Consider the following 27,996-nt stretch of genomic DNA (forward strand, 5'->3'; position numbering starts at 1 on the left):
TTGAGCATAACATAGACCTTTATAATTTAATGTTATTTCGGTTGTTGTTGTTCTGACGTCGAACGAACGGGACGTGTGTCGCGCGTTAAATTAAAAAAGATATACATATATAATAATAATATAGATAAACCAGAGCTCCGATACGCACGCGAAAATTGATGCGAAAGAATCGAAATATAACAGAACGTCAGCTATGAAAAAGAAAAGCAACAACACAACTACACCTAATTAAGTTAACAAAATTGTTTTTCCGGACGCGAAATGAAAATGTAATCAAAGAGACGAAATGAAATTAACTGGCAGTCAAACGTAGAGCAGCAAAGTCAGTCAAACAAATTGCTCGACAACCTCAACAAACCAATGGGGAAATGGAAACAGACTACATCTCCTTCCTTCTCTTCGTGTGTGGCTGTAGAACCATAGGACATTGCTTGAAAATCGTACACGGAAAATTTGCGCACAGATCGTAAATGTGAAGCGCGCGCGGCGTGGCAGAAATTGTGGAAAATTCAATACAAAACGGCGCGACAATAACAAAAAAAAAAAAAAAGAAAATAAATAAAAGGCAAAGAGAAGAAAAGAAATTTTGCAAAGCAGCTGTGTCTATCTCAATGTGAGCGTGTGTGTGTACGTGTGTGCCACTGTAGCAAGAAAACAAACACAAAAGTGAAAATCAAAGGGAATTGCAAACAAAAACAATAGTGCGCATACAACAACACCAACTACAACAACGGTAATCAACAACAACAACTAGCCGCAACCGCTGACTTCCTCTTCGAGCATTTGCAAACGCATTTACACTCACACACACGCACTCACTGTTACCTGAGTGCCAACGGCAAAGACGGCGACGACGTCGCAGCATCTAAGCAGCTGACATACAGCTAATCTCTCTCCCTCTCTCTCTCTCTCTTTATAACTATCGCTCGCTTGCTCTCGGTCACTTGCTAGGTAAATTAATGCACGCCTACGCTGACGTCGCTGCTGCCGCACGATAATGCAAAAGACAACAAAAAGAACAGAATCCAAATCAACAACTTCCAGCACGCTGGCATTTCAACTAGTCAAATTATTTGCCTAAGGACACAACGCGAAGTCAGCAACAAGAGCAAACATATCCGTCAAATTAAGTAGAGATTAGAAAGTTCGATAACATAATTCGATAATATACTCGCGCACTCTCTCACACATACACAAACAACATGGATTGGATCATCAGCGATGAACTTGGTCTGACGGTCGGCCATGTCGTCGGTTGGGCGGCTGCCTCGGCAATGGTTATCGGTGGTGTGATACCCTATGTGCCGCAATATATTGAGATCAAGAAGACGCAGGACGCCGAGGGCTTCTCACTCTACGTCTGTCTGGCGCTGCTGGTAGCCAATTCATTAAGAATACTCTTCTGGTGAGTCTTTTATACCATACCTAAATATGGAAACTGTGTGTCATGTCTACATTGCTTTGGTCTTTCTGCTGTCAATTCGTAATTTAATTATAAATTGAGCTATTTAAGTATTCATTTTGGAAGAGCTATCGAATGTTCATATTGCTTCTAATAATTATTTATCATTATGAAAATTTTCACATTTGCCTCAAATTTTTCAACTGATATTGAAATATTTCTCAGAGTATTTTCTAAAATAAAAATTGATAATAAGGATATCTAAATCTTAAGTTCTATACACAATATAATTAAAGTAGAACTCAGAGTATTGTATAGAACTAAATCAACAATTGCTACGATGAGGTTTACTGGGAAATATTAGAAAGCATGCATTCATCGGTAGCACCACAGTGCAGATAAGCAGACAATAGATTTCTAGAAGATCCCGCCCTCTTGGCTCTATTGAAATATGCCCAATGACACATTCCACTTGCGTGCTAATAATATCTGTGCACATTGTTATCGGAGTGCGCTAGGTACTTGGGCGGGCGCTTATCAGCGGCTTATCGGGTAATTCGGGCAATGTTTATAGTGGCTCGTATGATCTCATGGCATACTATATGATGTATATGCATTCATGTCTAGCCATGTCATGATTTTAGTCCATTTCTGGCATGTTTATTACATTGTCCAAGGGCTACAGCGTGTTTTGGACCATCATATCTTTATTGGAATGCGAAGCTGATACGATTTCTCAAGACATCAGCATTTTGAACTGAAATTACGCCTGGTTTATCAATGAATGAGGTGAAATTTCTATAACTTTGATCAGGTCAGGCATATTAAGTAGACACTCGAAGTTTATTTTAGTTTCCCATTAAATGGATTTGTATAATATATATAACAATATTAGTAATTGTTGAGATTGTCAAGCTAGCTTTGGGAACTACGAAAACAATCAACGGAATTATTTAGTAGTTTAATTTAATTAATTTATTTACTTCGCACTCGTCACATTTATAACGATGACACACTTAATTCTCTGCTTGTCGTCGATTCATCATTCTGCGCAAATGAATCACATTCAAACCACAAATTTTAATTCAATTTGAATAACTGTGCAGACGGCGATCAATGTCAGGGTTCCTTCCAGCCGAACCAGTTGCAACTGCCTTTAGGTTTATCAACTCATTGTTGCGCCCAGAGAAAGCCAAGTGTGAAAGTCGAATATGTGTTTCAATTATTTAAAATTCAATTTACAGGTTTAAGCTTCAAGTCTTTGAAATTTGACAATGTTCAGAGAAATTTAGGCTTTGAATACTTTAATACCATATTCTAATATATAGCTTTAATTTCTATAAATCAGTTTTAAAGAACTATTTCTTAAAAAAAAAAGAAAAACAAATTGTTTACTCTGCCTCGTTTTTATGTGCATCATACCCTTTCCTCAATATAATATTAGTACTCAAGTGATCTATGAATTTCTTGGTATTAACTTAGCTTATCTGAACTTCTTTTGAAATAGCAATTTCAAATATATGTATATTTCAATGCATAAACAATTCTAATTTCATCTTATGCTAATTGCTCATCAAATACGTTTCATACACGATTCTTTCAATGACCTGTGAGCTATTTTAGTGAAATTAATCAGTATTGCCAAAACCGTAAACAATTCTCTTTGATCTCTGAGAACTCTGTGTGCCAAAAGCAATAAAAATAAGCCATTTCGCAGCGGGCTCAAACGTGTTAGCCACAGCTGATCGGAAACTGGAGGCCAGCCACTGTCTGAGACTTTCGTCACTGCAGCCAGGGTCAACCACTTCCACCTGCTGCTGCTGTTGCTGCTGCTGCTGCTGCGGCTGCTCAATGTGCTTCGTTATACATACATATAAAGTATGAAACTTAAATGCCACTTCCGAGCGTGAACAAGAAAACCGGCGGAATCCCTTATGAATAACTTATATATAAATTGCAGCAACAAACGGAAAACGAATCGCTATTTAGCTGTCGAGTTTTACTGACTAAATAATACTAATTTATAGTATCTTGGGCATTTATTTTAATTATATGAGAATGGGAATAAGACAGCGCTTGGGGTCTGGTAGACAATGAAAGTATTATTGAACCGTTTAAACAACAATTAAAACCTGGATTGTTTTTCTTTTTACTATTTTTTAGATGAGACTAAAAAAATGGGAAAAAATAAAGAAAAAGATTTTAATGATTTATATAATATATATTATATGGAAATAATTTCCATATATATAAAAAATTCATTTAAACTAATTTAAAGCCAGAAATGGCTACAAATAGATGAACTGAACTTGTTACCCTAGAAATGGGTAAAAATATATATGTAGATATCTCAAATGTAAACCCATGTTATAAGCAAAAATTGATTTCAGTTCTTAGACAAGAGAAAATTCGAGTTTTTAGCAATTTAATTGAAAGTATCAAATAATCATAGCACGTTGTATAAAAATCAGCTACTAAATGTCAAGAGAGGCATGATGCAACACTAATATGCCCCTTTGGCCTGTGCGAAGTAGTGCATCGAAATGAAGACAGCAAGCGAAGCGAAGCGGGCGCAACTGGTGGCCGTCGTCGATTTGTCTGTCATGTTGCCAGCCAGCGCAACAACAATCAATAATTAAACAGCTTAGCTAAAAGCTCGACTAGAAACTATTTGGTGTCTGCTCAAATGCCAAGTGAATCGGCTGTTTATGGAATTTTCTTGTATGAACACAAACACACACACATACATACATATAAAGCTTGATATAGATGTACATATATATGTATATTTAGATTTCCGAGTATGTATCTACGTTCAATGCCATGGGACTATTGGATGGGGCGTAGATAGACCTCCCGTTTCAAGTTGAAGTATTTATGGCGTGACTCTTGGCACTGCGGGTGGGAACTTGGGTCACGCCATTGCGTTGGCCACAGAGGCGCCAGCCATTAGCTGGCCCCACTTTAAATTGTGGGTGTCCCCCGTAATTTGGAGCATTTTCACATTTATGATAAGCATGCCGAACAAATGCACATAATTATTTGCATACCTTATGCTTGCACGTGTCGTCAGTAAATGCATTTGCATTTTATTGTTGCCCTTAGAAGATGTTTGTGCTCATTCATGAACTGAAGAAGAGTATATTGGTTTTGTGTAATGTTCAGTTGAGCGAGCATTATGCCATCAGTGATGCTCGACTACAGAATTTTTACTATATAAATAAATAAATATACTTTAATTATAAAATAGATTTTCGCTAGTATATTTTTAATTTACTAATAATTTTATTAAAATTGTTGTAGTCTTTATTCTTTAGAGTAAATTTGAATTACAATAAAATTAAAATATTTTCAACAATTATTAGGTGGCCCAATCCTAATAATAATCAATAGAAAAAAGTTTGTATTCATAATGAATAAGCACAGTTGCTTCTGAAGGCTTTATAGGTTTTTCGATTTTGTTTTGTTTGCTTTTCCTTTTCACATATCGCATGCTCCGGCAACTCTTGAGATTTACTGTTCCATTGTTGCTGACAAGTTAATTATCATTATTCTGTCTAATCGCTGCCGCATTGACTAAGCAATAACGCCCCCGCCCGCCAGCCCAGTGCCTCAAAGTGCATTGGTTAGCCCCAGCCGGAACAGACAGGCAATTTGTGGGGCACACACACACACACACACACACACTCATGCACACAGACAAGCAGTCAACACTTAAATGAGAACTCGTAAAAAAGTGCTGTAGCATTGCATTTCAGCAATTTTTACAACCAATTGCCAGACGTCGCATTACATTTTTTAATTACTTTTTTTTTTTTTGCAATAATTGAATCTTTGACGAATGTTAAGCAGGTCTGGTTTATTTTTTCGTATATCTTCCGGACAGTGTTGCCAGTGTAGCCTATTTAAGGCTAAAATGAACCAGAAATTGAGGCTATGCCGAAGTCGTAGTCTCTAAGAGAAATATAGAACTGAAGAAACTGCTATTTACCCCCATCTAAAAATCTCTCTTTAAATAAGAACCAGAGAAGATCGATTAACTTCTCTATATGCAGCAGAGAGTGTTCCCATTGGACACATAGAGAAGATTTGAGCGCGAGTTCGTCTTTGAGTGAAAGTCGTCCTATATAAAGGGCAGCAGTTGCAGCATTTCTTCAGTCGCCCAGACCTGGCGGAGGTCAATCGTGCAGTGCAGTAAAGTGTGGTGAAATGAAGTGTGTGACCGTTCAGCTGATTATTAAAGAATCAGAGGAAGCTGTTAACACTTAAAAATAATGCAGAGATCATAGTTTTAGTAAATAAACAATAAATTAATAAATACTTAGAGGAAAAACTCAGAGAAAAAGTTTAGGCGAAAGACTTAGAAGACATATTTAGAGGAAAAACTTAAATAAAATAAGTAGAGCAAGGACGTGAGAGCGAAGACTTAAGAGAAGTTCTGGGAGTAGATAATAATATATTGAGTGCCAAACTATTTTTTTTTTTTTGTATTTTATATTATTATTATTAAAATCGAAAAAGGCAATTTGCCTGCGTTCTCTGATAATATATTGTTTATATATATTTGATTATTTTGCCGCCTACGTATAGCATATACTCAACTGATATGTGGATACGTGTTATGGTCGCGACTTGAATGAGCTCATCGATTCACTCATATTAATCATATTCAGCGACCACAACAATAACAAAAACAAACACAAAGCGAAATAGAAACTGAGAGTAAATGTTCGTAAATTAAATAACTTTTTGAATTCATTACACTCATTGTTAGTCATTGTTTATAATTAAAATGTAACTTCTACAACAAAGAATTCTCATCGATTTCACTGTTAATTAGTTACTGTTTGTTCTATAATGGATTTACTAAAGAGGAAGTTAAACTGTATATTAAATATATTTTAAAAGGAAATAAAATTGACATGCAAAAAAATGTGTAAAATAAAACAGTAATATATGTAAATAGCTTTAAAGTTTTTTTTTTTGTTGTAAACTAATTTCACAAATCTTTCTTCTCCCTTTGCTTTCAAATATTTCCATTGTTTTATTTAAGCAATTATTTATGTAAACAAAAGCAGAATCGTATAATTTGTCCCATGCTAAAAGTCAGCTTTGTTTTCGACTCAACAAAGTCACTAATTTAAAGATTTACCCAACGTATTAGATGAAATTTTAAACTGGATTTGATAGTTGACACTCTCGTATTTGCGTATTTGTGTACAATTAATAAAGGGGCGTCAGATACTCAGAATTCGAAACGCAGACCGTGACGGGGTAACCTAATCAATGGCTCGAAAGAAAAAATTCACACTTCGTGTATGAGCCAATTTGCGATTGGCATGTATTCCTCATCAATAGCAATGAAATGAAATGAAATTCTAATTAACGAAGAAAGTTATATAAACAATATTGTATCTGTGTGTATAATATAATATACACACTCATCTAATTACACCTAAATAGAGGCTGAGCGTAATTGTCGCTCGTGCATTTGCGTAAATAAATTTAAATGAAAAAAAAAAAATTATAATGAGTCAAGTAATGAGCCAACAAAAGTTTTATTAAAGTGCACGTTGGTTGGTATGTAATTGTGATACCCTATAAAATTAATTGAATCAAGGGTATATATGAAAAAAAATATTAAATATTAAATAATAAATATTAAATATTAAATAGTTAATAGGAAAGATTAAAATTAAAGAGGAAATAGGAAAGAGGAAAGAGGAAAGAGGAAAGAGGAAAGAGGAAAGAGGAAAGAGAAAGAGGAAAGAGGAAAGAGGAAATAGGAAGAGGAAAGAGGAAAGAGGAAAGAGAAAGAGGAAAGAGGAAAGAGGAAGAGGAAAGAGAGGAAAGAGAAAAGGAAAGAGGAAAGAGGAAAGAGGAAAGAGGAAAGAGAAAGAGGAAAGAGGAAAGAGGAAAGAGGAAAGAGGAAAGAGGAAAGAGGAAAGAGGAAAGAGGAAAGAGGAAAGAGAAAGAGGAAAGAGGAAAGAGGAAAGAGGAAAGAGGAAAGAGGAAAGGAAATAGGAATAGGTAAAGAGGAAAAGGAAAGAGTTAAATAGGAAAGAGGAAGAGGAAATAGTGAAAGAGTAAAGAGAAAGGGAAAGATGAAAGAGGATAAGAAAAGAGGAAAAGAAATCATTAAAATATTAACATATTGAATATTAAAGGAGTAAAGAGGAAAGGAAATAGGGAAATAGGAAATATTCAATATTAAATATTATACATTAAAAAATATTATATTAAATATATATATAAAAAATATTAAAATATAAATATTAAATCATTAAATTTATGCTAAATATTACTCCCAATTAGAGGTTATCTATAAAAAATTCTACTAGTGATAGTCATACTTTGTTTATATATATGATACATATCTTTACATTATTTTCGCCATTTATTGCCCAACTCGTTGGTGTGTGTGTGCTCACACATATAAATATAATTTTTAAGTACATGAGCCCCCACTTAAATTTTGAGTGCAGTTGGCCATTGGCAGTTGGCGGCTCGCAGCTCGCAGTTGGCAGTTGGCAGTTGGCAGTGTGCAAAGTTAAAAGCCGCTTTAGTTACGAAAGGTCAAAAACGGCTCATACAATATTATATTACTGCTGGGAACAGTTAGGCGAGAGGAGTGTGGGCGGCCAGGCGGGGGTTCAATGAACGCAGCTGCGGCTTCTGGCAAATGCGACAATCAAGTTTTATGCGTGTGCTCCTCCAGTGCGGCAGCATCGAATAAATTTCCAAATGAGAGTAATAGCATACTAAAGAGAAGGAATAACAAAGTTAGATAAACAAATGTTCAGCAATGATAGCTGAAATGAAAGAATCACTGAGAATGTGAAAGCATTAAATGTAGCAGCTGAAGAAAATCAAGAAAAATATTGGAAATGTAATTATAATAAAAATATAATTTAGAGGCAAGCAGAAATTGCAAAAAAGGATTTTATTCTGTCTGAATTATTTTCTGCTTACTTCGTCTTATATGAATTATTAATATAAATTTTCATTTAAATTTAAGCGTTCTACAAACGTACATGTTTTATTTATACAAGCCCTGTTTATCTTTGATCCTTAGCTTAACTTTATATCGGCAACCTATAATTAGATAAATGGAATTGATAAATTGCAGCTGACTCTCACATACATATAGTATAGAAACTCTACTATATTGACTTCTGTTCGTAGAAATTACCCCCTCAAGTATAGCAAATATTTTACACAAGCAACTAGACTGAAAATAGCTAGATGCTGATTAAGTTAGACCTCTTAATCTCGGGTTATCGTTGTAGTACGTGCTATGTCAGCATTCTAGCAAATCAATATATTGTATATACATACATACGTACTATTGTAATGCTCAAACTCTATAATGAACGACTCGAGCTAAATGCCATGTCTGCCTGCTGTTCCTCAACAGATAAGCTTCCTCTCGGAAGGTCTCTCCGAGCGTACTCAACATTATCTGAGCACACTGATACGCGCCCATTCATTTTTATGATATTTATTCAAAGCAACAACAGCAACGAGAGCATTCCATTTTCAACTCAAGTCAGGCGGGCGCTTTCTTATCACGCCCTCATAGTTCACACTCACACCATTGCTAATTGTGCACACTGTATAATAGAACTCTCGAGACATTCATGGCAATTAAATTATTAGTGAAAAGCTGACATTTCCAATAATACGTACTAATAGTATAAATACCCAGTATTACTTGCTATGGTCACTAATAGTGTAGATATGCTTGGTATTTTTCCCTTGTGATAATTGTAAATTTATTATTATCAATTATTGTAAATGTTCAATGGGAAATAATTGTAAATGTCAAGATTGCCCGACTCGGAAATACCCTTAAAATCGTAGCTTTTATAGACATCTGAATGAGAATACATATCAATTCGACATGTCACCCTGATCCAGCGTATATATACACAGTTATGTGAACTGGCACGCCTCTTTCTATTTGCTACATACATTCCAGTAAAGCCATTATGCCCTGACACACGTTCCAGTAAAGCCTTTATGCCCTGAGTTCCCATTTTCAGTGAGTTCAGACTGTTATAAAAACATTTTTATATTTTGATAACCAATTTCATTAAAGCAGAACTAAACACCAATGATTAAATACAAACAAATGTAAGAATAGATTTTTAAACTCGTTATAAATATAAAATATATATGTATGTGTATCTCATGCGGTTTATCTATATGCTAAGCGCCATCAAAAATTGCCATATTTATCGGTCTGTTCAGCCAGCCCATTTGGACTTTCTAATTTTAGCGATTCCCATTGCGCAACTTGAGGCGCCACCAACTGTGACCATAAAAAAGTCTGTTTACAAAGCGTATAAGCAATGCTTAGTACTCAAAATTTTCAAAAGTTAAATATCGTAATCAAGCACGGGCACGGAGGTTGCTATTAAATGCATTGTATGTATTTTATAATAGATAGAATTGAAGAAACATGTTGTATACATAAACATTTTCTTAATATTTAATTTTTGTTATTTTACTGCTATCCAAAATGCTTTATTTATCTTTTTTTAATAAAAAAAATATTTAATTTTTTGTTATAGATGAAACTTTGAGCTGTAGTTGAACTAATTCTTTGTTTTATAATTGAACACACACAAACCAAATAATGCTTGATAATCCAATTATAACTACAATATATAACGAATTATTGCTGTTTATTTTGAGTAAAAACTATTTCTAGCAAAAGGTTTTTATTCATTCAACAAAGTAACCTTCTGTCGATTATAAAATAACAAGATTTTTCGTTTGACATTGCCCTTCACAGCTCGATTAGATTTTGCTTAGAATCTACATTCAAGATCAAGCGCTCTTTTCCTTATATTTATTTGTTAGACTCTCAAAATAAACACGTGCCTTTCGGCGACAAATTTGACAATTGGAACTATACCACACACTTTGCTTATCTCTTCAAGCAAACAAAGAAATAAATGAGAATCGAATTGCTTCAATAATGCCAGCCTATCTTATCTAGCTTATAAACAGCTCAGCAAGCGATCAGGCAGTGGAAATAAAACAACTTAGACATAATTTGTATAATATTTGACCCAGTTTTACATACATTTATTTTTCATATACATTCGAGTTTAGACTTCTTTGTTCAAAGGTAAACAAAGCGGCTAAAAGCGGCCTGCCCCAATGGGTCTTGGCATTGAGCGTGTGCTGGCGGATTGCAATGAAATTCGTTTCGCTCCATGTTGGCGGCCGGCAAGCGTGCTGCCAAATTCTTGCTTGGCAATAAATTTTGATGTTGTTGATACGCGTTCATAAGGTAATGAGGCCATATTAGTGGGGTAGCGTTAGGGCACTTGCCTTTACGAAAATATGTATGTACCCTTAAAGCTATCTACTTATATACATGCTCTATAGCCTAATGCAGTTAATAAGTGGATGATTGATACTACGAACTACAAAGACTTCATATATTAATGTTTAACTATGCCTGGTGCCAGTATTATCAAGTCGCATACATTCTCAATAAAATGTTCTTGGCTTCGTTTTTGCTTAGGATGTTGCCTTTTGCATGCAAATTAAAGCTAAACACATTTCGAACCGGTTGCTGGCTGAACAAAAATAATGGTAATGGCTTCTACTTTTGAGCAAGCGACTCTTGATATATATGTATACATATATATATAGTGTTTCTATATATAATGCATACATTCTTTTTTCGCTGGTAATTCGCTGATGTCGACACTTGACTCATTTTGTTGACTTCATTTTATATATTTCTTTATAGTAAGCCACATTATTCGGCTTATCAGTAATTTGTAATTTTCTTAACAACACGAAGCATTTTCAAATAATTTCGAATTGCTATCAAGCCTAAGCTAAGCTGATGCGCTCAGCCTTATCTGAGCACTGAGCACATCCAAAGTACAGCTAAAACGTAATGCCATTAAATCAGGCGAGTTGCTTTTAAGGCGACGCTTCTTGTCTTGATAGCCTGGGTGCGGTCAGCGTGGCCCAACCCCGGGCTCATGAGTTGGGGGCTATCGCAGCTATACCTCTCTCTTTCTCTCTCTCTCTCTCTCCCTTTGGCAACGTCAGCCGCTCATTGTAGCAAAGACTTTGGCGTAATTAAAAAGTCGCGGAAAGCGAAAGTCAACTGAAGGCGAGCGCGTCTCCAAAATGAAAACACGTCATGTTTCGTGCCTGGGTGCAATCCCTGCCAGTCAGAACTGGCAAGGGCACTGGGCGGCGGCAGGTGGGCTTGCAATTTGGTTCATTGTTGCTGGAGATGCTTTTCTAATTGAATTTTAATGCCTAGCTTTTGCTACGCTGAGCACCTGTGGTGCGGCTTCGGTGGGTCTTCCCGTGCAATCCGTTTTTGGCCGGATTCAATCCCGTTTTGTAACGACTTTAAGCCCTCAGCGGATTTGTGTATGTGGCATTTAATTTGCTTGCATTGGCAAGTGTGTCGGCGACCGCGCAACAACAACCCATAAAACAAATCGAAACAAGGGCAAAGTCAACAACAGCCAAGGGAGAGTAAGGAGAGATTTTAATCGGGCATATCCGACTGAAAGATATGCAGTAGAGTCGGTATAATGAGAATGGCAATGCAGAGATAATATAATAGATGATGATAGGTATAAAATCCTAATATAACTGAACTATATATGTATGTAAATGTTTCATAAATATATATAGTCATTATTATAAACCACGCTATGCAGAAAATGTTCAGCCTAATTTATCTAGCTCTTCCTTGCATAGAAACAACTTGTTTCAACTGGCTAATGGAATTGGGTTGAGATAAGCTACATATATGGCATGAGATAGCTCTCATATATACTTGTATATATGTATATAATCTTAATCTATATAAGCTAAGTAAATGCTGATAAACAGATAATGACATGAGACTTGCAATTTTATATATGATATATATATGATATTTAATTCCATTATAATTAAAATAACAGATTTGTCTCTGTATAATATAAAAAATGTTTATCGTGCATTTAATACCTGGTTAACATGTAAATTTCGTGAATTTGTAACTGGAAGCAGGGGGCGTGGTAGATTCCATAAAGGAATCTTATCTTAGTGATGATTTGCTCTTATTATGTTTGTCTGTATGATTAGATATGCATGTACTTAGGCGAAGACTAAAAACAGAATATAAATGTAGCATAATCCATAAAGAATAGACGAGAGGAGAGCAGCAGATCAAGAGCATGGACAGCAATACTCTGCTTAACCTCTTTGATCTTTGTACCGATAAATGAAAGAACAGTAGAAAATTCTCATTTTGGTCGCTCACTAATTGATCGAGTGTAAAAACCGAACTCGGAGCAAGACTCAAGGAGCGCACTTCGTCTTCGAGTGGGAGCGTGTGCAGCTATATAAATGCGGCCCAGCTGCGTCGTTTCTTCAGTTGCATTGCATTCCTGCTGGTGGTCAGACGTTCCCTGGAGTCTTGTGATCCTCTTCTTCTTCTGTTAGATATATTTAAGCAAGTGTTTAATATTAATAATAATATTAGACTACTAATTTTATATGTATGTTAATATCTGATGATCATTGTGTATATTATCACGTTGTAAACAGACTTTATGATAATAATTGTAATGATTATGCTTTAGTAATAAATCATGAGCAGTATTATAAAGCTAATGATCATTAAATTGTTATATGAATATCATATACTGTGATAAAGTATGAAATAGTGCTGATGCATGTAAAATGATATGCAATGTAATAATATATGTATGTAAATATATAATGATATATAATTATCATTATGCTTGTAAATGATATATGCATACATATATAGAAGTGAGCTGACATATTTAAATATTGCTTAAATATATTTATATATATGTATGTACATACATATACTTTGTTCACAATACGCAGAAATATTTAACGATTAATTTTTTGTATTATATGCAACTAAAGGCTGATAAATAAATAATTACGATAATTTACTTGTTTTTGGATTATTATAATAATTATTCAACTGATTAAACTAATATGCCCAGTTCTCCTCCTCTTTATAAAGGGTATTTTTCTAGTGTAGCCGAACTAACCTAACCAATTCTACGAGTAGGCCTAACCAATTGTAGAACAATACAGTTACGCCCACATCAACAATAGCCACAATTTCCGTCAATCTCTCTGTCTGTCTGTCAGTCGTCCTATTGAAATATATTTTCCAATGTTTACAGTTTCGGTCTGGTAAAAGCACACGCGCATAAGGAAATGCTGATACACCACATTAAAATTGTCTAGTTTTCTCTCTCTTTTCTCCTCTATCTTTTTCTTTGTTACCCTCAGCCCTCTCACCTTCAAATGCTCAGCGTCGCGAGCGATTGACGCAAATGTTTACTTAGCTTTAAGATTTGAATATGCCAATTGGAATAAATAGAACATATGTACATCTCTCTATTGTTGAAAGTGTGGCAAATATAAAAAAATATATAAATAGTTTTAAGCATTTTAATATATTAAAGTTGGCGGCAGGCATATGTGCATATAATATTTTGAGTACATTTACTGATTGTTGTTTTGAAAATGAATAATATGACTTTCGTAAGAGTCTCTATTAGAACTGTTACTGTATTACACTTTATTTAGTTATATAAAATTATGCATACTGTATACAGCGAATAAAAATACATTTATTACTCTATAGTGTTTATAATAGAGACTAAATAAACAGCATTGTGAAACTGTTAAATTTCCAACAAATTCAGTTTTACAAACTGCAACTGCTGTATATAGCAAGCAAAATACATTTATTTTACTAGTTTTCTTTTGGAGCCATTATCCGCTTAGAAATGTTGAAGTATAACAGTTTTTACAACTATTTCTGTTTATCTATATGTTTAAATGGATGAGGTATCATATAAAAAAATAGTTTTCTAATGTTAATTTGTGTGTAGATACCAATACATTAATATAACAAAAATGTTTAATGTTTTCAAGTCACGTGAAATTATAACAGTGCTAACTTCTTTACACGACTGTATGACAAACAACTGGTTTTAGCAACAGTTCTACTGCGCTGATTACCTTTGTTAGTCAAACTTGATTAAGCAACAATTCTACTTTCACTACTAAAAAAGTTATAAAAGTATGCTTGACTACTTTCACAAGTATAACACTTTAAAATATCGACTGCGACCCAATTTAATTGCTGACTTTTCTTAAATTTCTTTTCTATTATATTTTTTAATTATATTGTAAACAAATTCAAGCATATTTGCCTCTAGGCTTTAGTCTAGATTTAATTGTTGTCATTTGCGCATTGTTTATTTGGGTTTTGTTCTTTGATTTGACCGCGTTCTCTTCCTTATCGTGTGCGCATAATAATTCATGAGGCGCCTTGCTCTATAAATATGTATGCCTCCTTCCCTCCCACATGTGACTTCGACTTGCCAACAATTTGTACGCCCGTATGCAAATCTCAGATGCGCTATATGATTCTTCTCTCTCTCCCCCACACGCCCGCCGCAGCTTCCCATCGACAATCAGCAACAATTCGACTCTTATTTTGCGCATTTCTCTTTTGTGGTCTTGGTTTATTGTGTCTTTGTTTGCATGAAACTCTGCCCTTATCGCTTGTGGGCGCTGCTCATGCTCTGACTCCTGCGCCGGCTCCTGCTGAGCCATAAATTGGAATGGCTTTGCCACCCAGCATTGCCACAGCGCCGGGAACAAAAGCCTCGCTCTCTGCGGGAAACGCAGGTCAAATGGAAAACATATTCAATTTTATTCAACACATATACAGAAAGCAAATTAATGTAATGCGTATTGGGCTCCTTTATGAGTTAGCTTTTATTTTTATATCGTAGATCGCAAGGCAATAAAAGTATTTCCCGTTTTGGTATTTGTGTATAACAGCTTGATAAAATTGTGTGGTGCCTTTTGACGTAGCTAATCCGCATTGATTGGCACTTGAAGATAAGCTAGATAAGCTAAACTATAATACTGTATTGTATAACAGATTGTTCAGCTACTGGCTTTCCCCATCAGCTGTTATTTGTTTTGGGCAAGCAATCAAATGTATATATGCAAGTATTTCTTTGATAATAACAGTTTTTTTTTTCTTTTAAAACAGGTTCGTTATATTTTTGATTGTATTGTATTATATAGAAACTATGTTTACATAAAATTAGGAAAATGTATTGCCAAATATGGCATTGTATAACAGCTGTGTTTGCAGTTATACAATTTCTATTTGAAATTTATATTGTATAAAAAGTAATACCCACAAATGTTTCACATATATTAATTATCTTCAAGTGTATAACAGTTAACTTAATGCCTAAACATATATTAATGCTCAAATTAGGGGCGGATTCTATGAAAATAACAGTATAACAAACAATTTTTAGCCCATCAGCTAGTTTAAAACGTATAACAGTTTATAAGGGTCTTGTAAATTACGAGTTTGTGCTGTTCTGTATGCTGTTGGCTGTCCTCTAATATATTTCTTTTGACATATAACAGCTACCTCACACAATGCTTAAGAGTCCTCTGTGTAGCTGATATAACAGCTACCATAATATCACTTGCTTTAGCATTAACTGCTGTCCAAATCGCTGCAAGGTCATTTACATAGCTCAAGTAAAAACAAGCGAACGACCTAGATTCCCCCATTCAATGCTCTCATCTTGGCCCAGCCGTGGGCCCAGCTCGTCGAGCCTTTCGATTTCATTCAGCGGCGCTATTCAAGGATAATTACGATGCTTTTTCGATGCTAGCTCATCAGCAGCGCCTTATTTACACAAATCTTGGGCGCTTGCAACTACATACATATATATATATATTATATACATGCTGGCACATAATATAGCTGCTAAATGGGCGCATTCAATGCACCACATACCACTCGTGGTGGTAGTTGTAAATGTAGTTGTAATTGTAGTTGTGCTCATATATTTGGGCCGTAAGTGCCGTCTTGACGGTGCTGTGCAGCCAGTTCGTTAGGGCGCCTCTTCACACGGCGATGATGACATGTACTCAATTGGTTTGAGTGCCTACGCAGCTGGCCGGGCTGCCAAGTGTAGCCTACTTCCAGGCAAATTTAAGTGTTGTGCGTGTGTGTGTGTGTGTGTTTATGAACAAACAAAACGCCGCACACACTTGAGCAAACACTGCATTAAAGCCGGCACAGTTTTAATTATATACACACACATGCAGACGGACATCCTACAAAGACACAGGATATGCAGCTGAGCAAGAGAGAGAGAGAGAGAGAGAGATAGACAGAGAGAGCTAAGCTAAACAAAACAACAGGATGTGCTGCAGAGAGAGAGAAGAGATAGAGAGAGCACAGCTAACAAATAAGCAAATAAACAAATGCTTCAACTGAATGTGACTTCATTTGCCCCAAGTGAGTAGACAGACGGATAGACATTACAAACAAAAAGAAATTACTTACATTTCATCAATAAAAACTTCATCACTAAGTGATATACATGTGCTATATGATATACCCTATAAAATGCTAAAGCCGTGAGTTGCGTGAGCTGACACAGTCTGATGGGGAACTATTGTATAAGAGTATGAATATGAATATCGTTTAGACTATTCTCTATAATTCTGTTAATCATTTATCTATAGTTTATGGCATTGATATCTAAATATGACTGGCAAACTGTAAGAACTATGTCACAATATTAAAAAATCGTTTTTTGAATATCTTCTAAAGTATCTTTTATATAAATTCTGTAAATCATATTTTTGATTGGCAAAGTCTGAGGTGGAACTAAAAGAACTATGTGAAAAACATTTGCAATCTCGTTTTTTGTACATCTTCTAAACTATCCTCCATCTAGATTCTGTAAATCAAATCCATAAGTAATTTAATAATATTTAAATATACCTAATGAGTTTATTGCTTGATAAGACTACATATACATATATGCATATACATATGTATTTATTTTACAATCATTATAGCTATGAGGGCTATCGATAATTATTGAGCTAACAATTCATATACATACATATCCATATAGACTAATCTAATCTTTAAACATTCTGCCATAAGAATCTAATATGAAAGTAACTTTACAGGGCATCTAGTACCCAAAACACTCCAACTAGCCAATTTAGATTCAGTTATGCTGTTGGCCTAAAGGAGCTTTGGGCCAAGCGAGCGAACCGCCAATGCAGGGCATTCAGTCAAATCGTTACGGCTATTTACACAAATTGCCATTGAAAATGCGCCCACAAAATGTGGTGCGAGCGGTGCATGTGGCATGCGGCGCTTGGTATGTGTGGCTGGAGTCGGAAGTCCTGCAAATAGCGACTGCATAATTGAAATTATTTACATTATATTTGAGCCAAGCGCGAACATTCCATATCCACTTCCACCACCACCACCACCACCACATCCACTTCCCAATGTGTGGAACGCCTTCGCTTTCGCCTCGACCTCTCCGCGTCGGCTCTTGCATTTTTATCGATTTTTTACGAGTTTTTTTTTGCATACATATTTTACACGCTCGAGTGTGCAAATGGACTGAAATATCCAGCACGTTTAGCTTTAGATTTCGCTAAATATCTAATGGGCTTCTAAACAGATGCCCTGAAAAAAAAAGAATATTAAATAGATAGAATGTTGTTAGATTGATACAAATTTCATATTTGTTACATTTATCTCAAAAATTTCCAGCTATATGCTTGCCTGTCCTATCTCCGTTTTATACCTTTTTGCTCTCTACTTTACTTTTATCACTTCCATTTCTGTTGTTGCTTAACCCACTGCACTTTATAGCTGCTTGTGCAGCCCACATACAAACTAAGGTAAACATGGAGCATGGCTACGGTTGAGCTGAGGCTAAAGTCGAAGTCACATTTGAAATGTCAACAGTGCTGCAAATTACGGTTGCTTTTACGGTTCATGCTACGTGCAACACAGAAAAAAAGTGTTGGATTTTTGATTAGGACTAATAAAAAAGTTTGCCACAAAGTGTGTCCGCACTTGGACAGTTGTGCCACATCTAAGTGGAACTGTTATATGCGCTCTAATTAGAGTAGATTGGGGAAATTGTACTACGTTAGCCTCGTTCAATCGTCCAGAAGTGCACACTGTTATAAAGATAGGACTAAATTATTATTATATAGCTTTTGTACTGTTTATTAATTGTTATTATGCTGTTATACAAATATAAAAGAAGCAATCATTTACTGTTATACATAGAGCATATTATGAAAAAAGCGAATTAAATTAGTGTGAATCTATTAAAAATATAAAAAATAAATAGTTTAATATAATTTGCATACATAATTTACTGTTATACACTGTTCAAATGCAGTAAAGCCAATGATTACATATAATAAATAAATACTAAGACTTTTTTCAATGCACTTTGCTCTATAATAATCTACATATTATATGTATTATATTCTTGTTCTACTGATTTAACTAGTTGCTGTTGAATTAGGTTTAATAAATCTTATATTTTCTGTAACTTCAATTAAAGCAATGACCTACTTGAATTTCCTATTACAAACAATGTCTCCAATAAACTGTTTTACAAATATTTGCCTAAATTAACCAATGTCAGAAAACTATTTTCGCCTCATAAGCAATAACAGACACAATGTGTTATACACATAGATATAATATATACATATATATATACATATGTATGAGTATTTGCTCTATTGCCCATTTGACCATGTCACTTAATGGCCAACAAAGTTGCCCATTTCTCGTATGTGCGTGGGCTCGCCGCCCAAAATGAAACTTGTAATTCAATTTCGTTCTGCAAACATGCAAAAAGAGAAACATAGAGATAAGTTGTAGCTGGGTATACACGACAGAGCCATACTCTGTTTAAGCAATCAATTGAGCTCATGCTTTATACATCTTGATTTGGATATTGTTAGCGTTACCTTTCTTCTGTTCACCACATATTTCCTGATCAATTCTTTGCCCTTGGCTTGCCAAACTAATATCCCCCAACACAATTCGCTGACGGTGTACAAAACGCAAACCACCAAATCACAAACTGCTAACTTGTTATCGCGGCAATGAAAAACGTTGCCTGCTTTTGGGCGCGCTTCATTTGCCTGCCTCACCATATCTCTGACATTTCCGATGACGCGGAAATATCTACAATACATATAGATAGACATACATACATATATATATATATATATATGTAGATATAGATATGTCGCATCTGAGTGTCATATACTGTGACAGCGCCAGAGCTTTATCACAAATCAGCCCAAAAGCCAACTATTTAGAGCTTACGAATGATTCACAAACAAATCCCCCAAACGAATGCGTTGCCTATTAGGAATTATTAGGCATTATCATTTTGTCATACAGTGTGTAACCACTAACTACACTGTATTTGGCTTTGAGTAAGTAATTCTTTGTTAGACGTATAACAGTTAATGACTGCTTTTTGTTTGTATGATAGTGTAAGTGAACTAAAAAATCTGTGTGAAAATTATTAAAAGCTAAGATTTTATGTTGATATGTATATATATTTTTTAAGCGTGTATAACAATGTATAACAATTTACAATAATTCGAAAATACAATACAGAGTTATTTAATAATTTTTTAATTTAATACAACGTACTATGTATATAAGTAATGTATATAAAGCTTGTATATAAATGAAAATATATGTATATGTATATTTAAAATCTCAGGAAGTCGTACATGTTTACTAGCTATTATAACTGTTATATTGTGGCATATAAATGAACTGACACTTAAATTCTTGTTTAAGTCCAACTACAATGTATTAGTATATCATTGCAAAATATAATTAAACTATCTTCAATGATTTCATATCATTTAAAAAGTCTAATAGATACATATGTTTATACCGTAATCTAGTATACATATACATACGTATATATTAGAATATATTTCCATTATCGCACTTGGTTTATTGTAAACCTTTCTTTAACCAGCAATTCTCCATTGATTAAGGGTATTTAGTGTTCTGTGCAGCTGTTGCCTTCGGCCTAGTTTTTGGTGGTTTGCCAAATGTTCAACACGTTCCAGTTTCTTTGTGGTGCTGGCTTATTTCGCTCTCGTTGTTGTCGTGAGTCCTTGCCACAACGTGGCCGCCACTTGGCGTCTGTCAGATTTATGACAGTTTCGCTTGACACTGGGCACGATCTTCGCTTTGATGCTTAGTTAAAAGAAATATATATATACTGTTGTCTATACATAATTCTGCCTTTAAAGTATGCCATCGATTCTGTAGGCCAGGCATTTGGCCTGCATCAATCATCATTTCCCGAATGACTGTCCATTTGTATTTGGGCGTGCTGCTTAGCAGCCATAGAAATCATTAATCATATCAATATCCAAATATCCAAATACTTTTTGCTGTCCACAATTGACTCGATTCCATTATAAATCACTTCAAAGCAAAATTGCTTTAATTCCTTTAGGTGAAAACAAGGAAAAGTCTAATGCGTATTCCTTGGACAAATGAATAGGAGTCAAGAACATGAAATTAGTATTTATTTAACTTATTTCTGCCCTGCTTTATTTCTTTTTTGCACAGCTGGGAATATAAGTAAACTGTGTGAGCCCTAGAGGCTGGTATTTCATTTTTTTTTCTTTGACTTTCTATTTATTACAAGTCTGAGTGCTCTTGTCAGGGCGGCTCGCTCGACTAGAAAAAAACACTTGCATTACTTATATATCTTATTATTTTCATCTGTTCTCAACTCATTAAACACAAGTTGTATAAGTGTATAAGTATATACGCTTAACAAACCGTTTATCATTGGCTTTATAATTGAATTGCAATTCAAGAACATTTCACATTCTTTTTTAAATGAAATACTTGATTTATTACATTTCTAAAAATTAATTGAAGAACATTTCATTTTATTTTACTTGACTTAATTAATATGGCATTCCTTATTTAATGAAATATTTGATTTATAAAATTTCTCTTATTTAAAATCTTACTTCAATAATTTCTACACAATTTTCTCTTGAGCCTTGTCATCTGTTTGCACACAAAACCCTTGAACTTTTCTTGGGCTTCCTGTGCTCAAGCACAGATGGCTCATCATTCACCGAAATGGGGCAGTTAGTACTGTTCACAATTGTTGTTGGCTTGAGTACTGTAAAATGCTGCAAAATAATTGAAGGCGTTTACGTAATTGAAAAAAAAAAGTTATAAATTAGGTAAACATTTTTTTTTTTACTGCAATGGCGCATATATGTATATGTATATATATATTTTTTATTGTCAACCACTTGAAAAGAAGATTGAATAAGTTCTAGGAATACTTAGAGGTTTTGATGTATACATATATTAGCTAAAATTATTATTAGTTTTTAGACATTTTAAAATACCTCAAATATTGAATAGCTCTATTATAATGGGTCAATGCTTTTGATTGTTAGTGTTTACCAACACTGAGTTTAGATTATTCTGTATTTGCATACAAATATTTATACATTTTCCAATACTGATTCACAAAATTCGCCTTCCATCACTCCTCGTGCCCAATCAATGCCAATTATAATGCCATTTACTACACGTTTCTATGAAATTGTTAACAAATATTTGATTGATCCTTTGCAGGTTCTCCAGCCGCTATGAGCTTCCTTTGCTGGTGCAGAGTGTCGTCATGAATGTGACCATGTTCCTAATGATACACCTTTGCGTGAAGGTTAAGCGCATGAATGCCAATTCGCGGGGCGAGCATACGCTGCGTGGTAAGACGCCATCTGAACAGTTCATGATGAAGTTGTATAACAGCGGTTTCCCTTTCAGGCGACGAGCTGCACTTGCCGAAAGTGCTGACGGACACGGACACCGGCGCCTCCATATCCACGGATGTGGGCGTGCTGAAGCGTGCACGTTCCAGGCATTATCTGAATGGTAAGAAAATCAGTTCGAATTTCGGGGCGCAGTGTTTTCATTGAAAACTTTCTCTCGCTCGACAGTTGACGTCAATTTCCGTTCCGCCATCTTGTCAAATGCAATATGGTTATAGCACACCCAGTTTTTGCTTCAATTTCTATTCACGACTTTTACGGCGCTTGCCTAGCTCGCGTTATCTTTACGCGCCATTTGCAGTATTTAAGGCTATAGGCCTTATCAATCAGCCCTCGTGCACGGGCACTGGCTAAGAACACCAAATCAAACTGGGTTAGCAGGCGGAAACGTAGGGCCATAAATTGATCAATGAACTGGCAGGCAGGCAGGCTGGCACTACCAGACGTACGTGAGCTCAACATTGAGCTAATTATAGAGGCACGCCAGGGGCTTCTTCGTTATCTTGTTGTGTGTGTAGGTGGACGGTGCCCAAAAGCAGGCAACAATAATCGAGATTGATTTTCAAACAGCAGCAATTGCACAATCTTCTAGCGCTATAAAAGTTGAATTTATTTATTTATATATATATATATATATTTTTTTTTTTTGTTGTCAAAAGATTGAGTCACAATGATCTATTGTGAATAGAGTAGTATAATTAATTCATATAGAGCTGTTTAATTATCAAATACAAAGGCTTTACAAGCCCTAGCTTTACGTTGTAATATACTGTATAACAGTATTATATATTACAATTTTAGTCCAGCTTGAAAATGACTTTAGTTTTGCCATACGTTAAATTTGTAAAGAAGCCTAAGCTTCCTTAGTTATTAGTAATGTACTGTATAACAGTACACTATACAACTACATTATAACAGTTCTGCATCAGTCCAACTAATAACTCTAACTTAGAGCTTATAAACAAAATGTGTGTTCGATTTAACATACCTTGGAAAAGCCGTTCGTATAACAGATTGTAAAAACTTTCGAAGCAGCTTCATATGAAACATTTCACAGTGAAATATATATAACACTTGTACGATGTTATCTCTGCCCGGAAGCTGATATTCAATTTCGATTTGATATACTTTGGAGAAGAGTTTCGTATAACAGTTCAAAATATAATGCCGTTCAAATTTTCAGTCTGTTCGACTTTTAAATTCTTACATGATCTGAGATCAAACCGGCGTTAGCCAGGTTGGTTTCTATCTACTCTAAATGCTCCATATGCAGTTTTTGCAATGCGAAAACTATAATACTTGTATAACAGTTCTTTCCTGATTCCCCTTTCAGATCTGGACTTCAAGTACTTTTGGAACTGGACAGACTTTCAATCGTATTTGGACATGATGCTAGTCGTCTGGGCCGTTGGCGCTGCAATCACATATCTAATGCTCTCCGTGCACTGGTTCATGGAGTCCATGGGCTTCGTGGCCGTCTTCACAGAGGCCATGTTGGGTAGAGTGTTTAATCTAGTCCATTTCCATTTAAAGTGCTCCAAAACTAATTGAGATCTCATCTCTTGCAGGTGCGCCGCAATTCCTGCGCAACTTTAAGAATAAATCCACATATGGTATGAGCATTCACATGGTGATTATGTGGACGCTCGGTGATATGTTCAAGACTGGTTACTTTATCGCGAGGAACGCGCCATCGCAGTTCTGGATTTGTGGCACGCTGCAGGTGCGTATGCAATTGCTGAAGGGCCATCAATTAATGATGCATTGCTCAGTGCCTCAGCGCCAAGTAAACACTTGGTTTACAATTCTTTTATTGCATTACAAAAACAAAGCTCTTGCAATTGGCAAAAGTCTGCTACGTGTTCGCGTCACGTTCGATTGCCATTTCATGCTTGAAATACTTGAGGCACTCGCTGAAACCATTAAAAGAGCTTTGAATGCCATTAGGCTTGGAAGAATTTATTGTTTGCCTTTGATGAATATGTGAGACAAAGTATATAAAAGATTTCTATACAATTGATAGTTGTATAATGGAAAATGTGAAAATAATAGCAACAAATATTATACGAGCTTAACTGAGGAGGAGAAATGAATGTTAAAATCAGACAAGACAGATATTCAATATATGTATATAGATAGTGTATAGTAGATAGAAGTATAAAGTTTGAGCATTTCTATTTATAGATCTAATATTATTATAATATTTGATATTATTATATATCAAATTCTGGCATGCATAAATCTTATGTTTGTAGCAGAGGAGCTAATATGTCTTATAAATATATAATCACAATATTATTCAATAAATTTATGTTAGTTATATCGTTAAATCCATTGAAAATATTTGCTTTTGAGTCATAAAATAAAATTTGAGGGATAAAACTATGTTAGAATCTATTAAGTATTTAAAATTTCAACTGAATGGTAAGCTGAGTCTAGAAGAACAGTTAGGCAGACAGTTTATATATCATTTCTGCTTATAAGCTACTAAATTTATTCAGTAAAGTAAAGTGAAGCACAATCTAATTTGATTCTAACATCATCTGCTGCTAATAAACCCTAAAAATATATAAACCATAAAAGTTAACATTTCTGTATACCTGCCCTTAGCCTAATTCTCAATTCTTGTGTGATATATGCAGGTCAGCCTGGACATTGCCATCCTGCTGCAGGTGTGGATCTATCGGAACAACACGAAGCCGCGCGACTTGCGGCGCGGCGATTAGCAGTTTGCCCCCGAAGAACAACTACAGCAGCAGCAGCAGCAGCAGCAACACCACCAACAGCTACAAGAACAACAACAACAACAACATCAACAACACGATCTGTGCATATCGCATTCCGAGGAGCGACAACTATCGCTGCCCATAACGCTCAGCAGCAGCGGCGACGATCATCTGCTGACAGCACGCGCCGACGATGAGCACTTCAAGGCTCTGGACTATGGCCAGTGCCACGACAATCGCGCCTTCCAGTACCACAACAACAACAAGCTGCTGCCACGCCCCGGCGGCAGCGGCAAGAGCCAGAGCCGGCACGACAATGCCAGCAGCAGCAACAACAACAACAACGCGACGACAGCGAACGCCGTGGCCGTTGCCCTCGATGCCCTCGAGGTGGTCATCGTGCACACGCCGAGTGCGCGGCTCAGCAATGGGCCGGGCAGGCCGCGCATTTATGGCGGCCACGAGCACATGCATGGGCGTGGCAGCTGCTGTCAGCGGCGCAAGCGTCACAATGCCACACAGACGTCGGCGCAGCGCTGCTGCTGTTCGGTCGCTGCCGCCGCGGCAGCAGCAGCCGCCTCGGCCACTGTCTGTCATTGCCATGTGACGACGACGCATCATCACCATTGCCACCACCACTGCCACCATCATCACTATGGCACTGGGAAGCGCCGGCAGCGGCCGCAGCACCAGGAGCTGCCGTCGCATCACTCGCATCACTCGAAGCAGTCCAAGTTGCATTCCGCGCACAGTCCGCTTCCAGCCAGCAAGGGCCAGCACAACCACAACAACAACAACACCAAGTCTTCCCTGGACTCGAGCGAGGATGCAGCGCGAAGTCGGGCGCAGTTGCACTCGGCAGCGATTGCCATCGAGATCGATGCGGCCACCGTCACGGAGAACAACAGCAGCACGGCCACCTCCAATTTTCCGTACAAGGTGGCCAGCGAGGGCGGCGGTGCGCCCATGAATCTGCTGCCGCTCTCCGAGCAGCATCGCCAGCGGCGACGCGGCTCACTCAACTCCAACACCACCATTGAGACGGATGAGCTGTCGCGCGACGACGACGATGACGACGACGACGATGATGATGATGTGCGCATGGGCGTGCAGCCGGAGGATGAGGAGCATCTGACGCCGTCGACGGCCATACAGCCGAGCAGCAGCTCGAGCAGCACAGCACGCGCCCTTGCCGGCGCTGCGCCGCCACGGAACGAGTGCGTCCGGATCAAGCGCAAGCGCTTTGTGCCCGACGCCATGCAGGATTACTGCAGCAGCTGCTCGCGCTGCTCCAGCTGCAGCTGCGATCAGGCGCGCACCAGCTCGTGCAGCAGCCTGGACGACGATCAGGAGGCCCGAGAGCTGACTGTCGCCGTCGAGTGCCATCGCTGCATGGCCGAGCAGCAGCCGAACAGCCGACGCAGCAGCCTGAAGAGCTTCTGCTCCTGCCACACGAACAGCTGTTGCTGCGGCCAGTGCAGCGAGGGCGACGACGACGAGCACTTTGCCGGCGATGAGGATGAGGAAGAGGACGATGAGGACGAGACAACGGGACAGCGTGAATCGTTCTGCACAGCCGCCGATCACACCATCCTCAGCACGCCCACGCAGGAGGAGGGCCACAGCAGCACGCTGACGCCGCTCAGCACCCAGGAGCACACGATGCGCAGCGACCTGGCCGACAATGATGTGGATGGCATAACCGATGCGGACGCCTCGTCGCTTAGCCAATCAGCCGAATACTTTTCGCTATCTTCCGCTGTGGGCGGACCACTGCCAGCGACGGCGGCAGCGGCAGCGGCTGTAGGCAAGGTGGAGACGCCGCAGTGCAGCAGCAGCGGCAGCGCCAGCAGCCGTAACAATAGCAACAACAAGCACTGGAGCAAGCATATAAGACTCAAGCGCAGCTCATCGCCGCTGGACACGCACTTATGACGAAGCGTTTCGCTGGTCGCCTGGCCAGCGATCGATGTCAATGCGCTGCTGCAGCAAACGATACGCAAATCGGCGGTGCTGCAGGAGACGCCAGTGAAGCGGCGCACACCAGTCGCATCGCCGCAGCTGCCACGTCCAGCCGTTGCAGTCGCTGCCACCGGCAGCAACGACAGCTCCACGGCCACCCTTACGCCGGCGCCCAGCGTCATCAGCGCCAAGCAAACTTTGGCGGTGACCACGCGCAATGGCATCACCACCAACACGACCACATTGCCAGCGCTGAGGACGAAGCGCGGCGGCAAGTACTCGCCGGTGCTGTCCGGCGATGCCTACAGCTGTGATCCACTGCAGCGGCGCTCCACTGAGATCATACTCTAGATGTGGGTCCGTCCCACTGATACCTCTGCTTGGCTGTGTCTACAACAGAGTTGGAAGGAAGGAATGACGCTTCTTGGAATTTCATGTGCAACATTTTTCTACTCTCAGATCAACAAACCAACATCATTTAGCTGTTCATCATGTTGTTATTCGGGGGTTCCCCAATGTACATTATTTATATATATATATAATATTTTTATTTGTGCGCCAATAGCTAATTTGCTATACATATATATGTAGTTTATGTATGTATATACATATATATGTTACTTTTGTATATGTGTATATTTGTATATTTTTGATTTTAGTTGAAAAACGTGAATTTAATCGCCGTCGACTCAGAGCCAATTTGCCAACAGGCCTAATTTTAGTAACTAGCTAAACTAAACTAAAAAAAAAAAGAAAATAAAGATATAAAAACAAAAACAAATCACATACAGAGACAGACATATCCATTCTCCAAACCTAACCATTTACTGTTTGGCAATTTGGCTTTGATGTTTTGGCCAGAACCTTGTTTCAATCATTTCGTACAATTTGTTAGTCAAATCCTCTTAGTCAAGTAAGTCAAATAAATGCATGCGAAATAAATGTAAACAAATTTCTATATATATACGAAAATAAGAAATAATATTAAACGTTAATCTCGATCAATTTGCAAGTAGCAAAACGAAATACATTTTGTACATTTTATGATTTTTCTAGCAGAATTTATTAGCTAAGGCATAAATTGTAAATTAAAATAAAACCAAACGACAAACGAATTTATGATTTTCTTTT

General features: G+C 37.2%; 1 protein-coding gene across 1 annotated transcript; it reads left to right on the forward strand.

Annotated features, from left to right (window-relative positions):
* The first annotated feature begins 24 nt into the window (after positions 1 to 24).
* LOC115562220 (uncharacterized) lies at positions 25 to 27,980 on the forward strand. The gene is given in 6 exon segments (XM_030383290.2): positions 25 to 1,405; positions 21,981 to 22,114; positions 22,173 to 22,280; positions 23,511 to 23,675; positions 23,746 to 23,900; positions 24,820 to 27,980. Coding segments are annotated over 6 exon segments (3,162 nt in total). The 5' UTR covers positions 25 to 1,202; the 3' UTR covers positions 27,217 to 27,980.
* The last annotated feature ends 16 nt before the right edge of the window (positions 27,981 to 27,996 follow it).

The sequence above is a fragment of the Drosophila navojoa genome, chromosome 3, assembly GCF_054131105.1.
Source record: "Drosophila navojoa isolate 15081-1374.11 chromosome 3, UAZ_NAV_1.0, whole genome shotgun sequence".
In the NCBI taxonomy this organism is placed as follows: domain Eukaryota; kingdom Metazoa; phylum Arthropoda; class Insecta; order Diptera; family Drosophilidae; genus Drosophila; species Drosophila navojoa.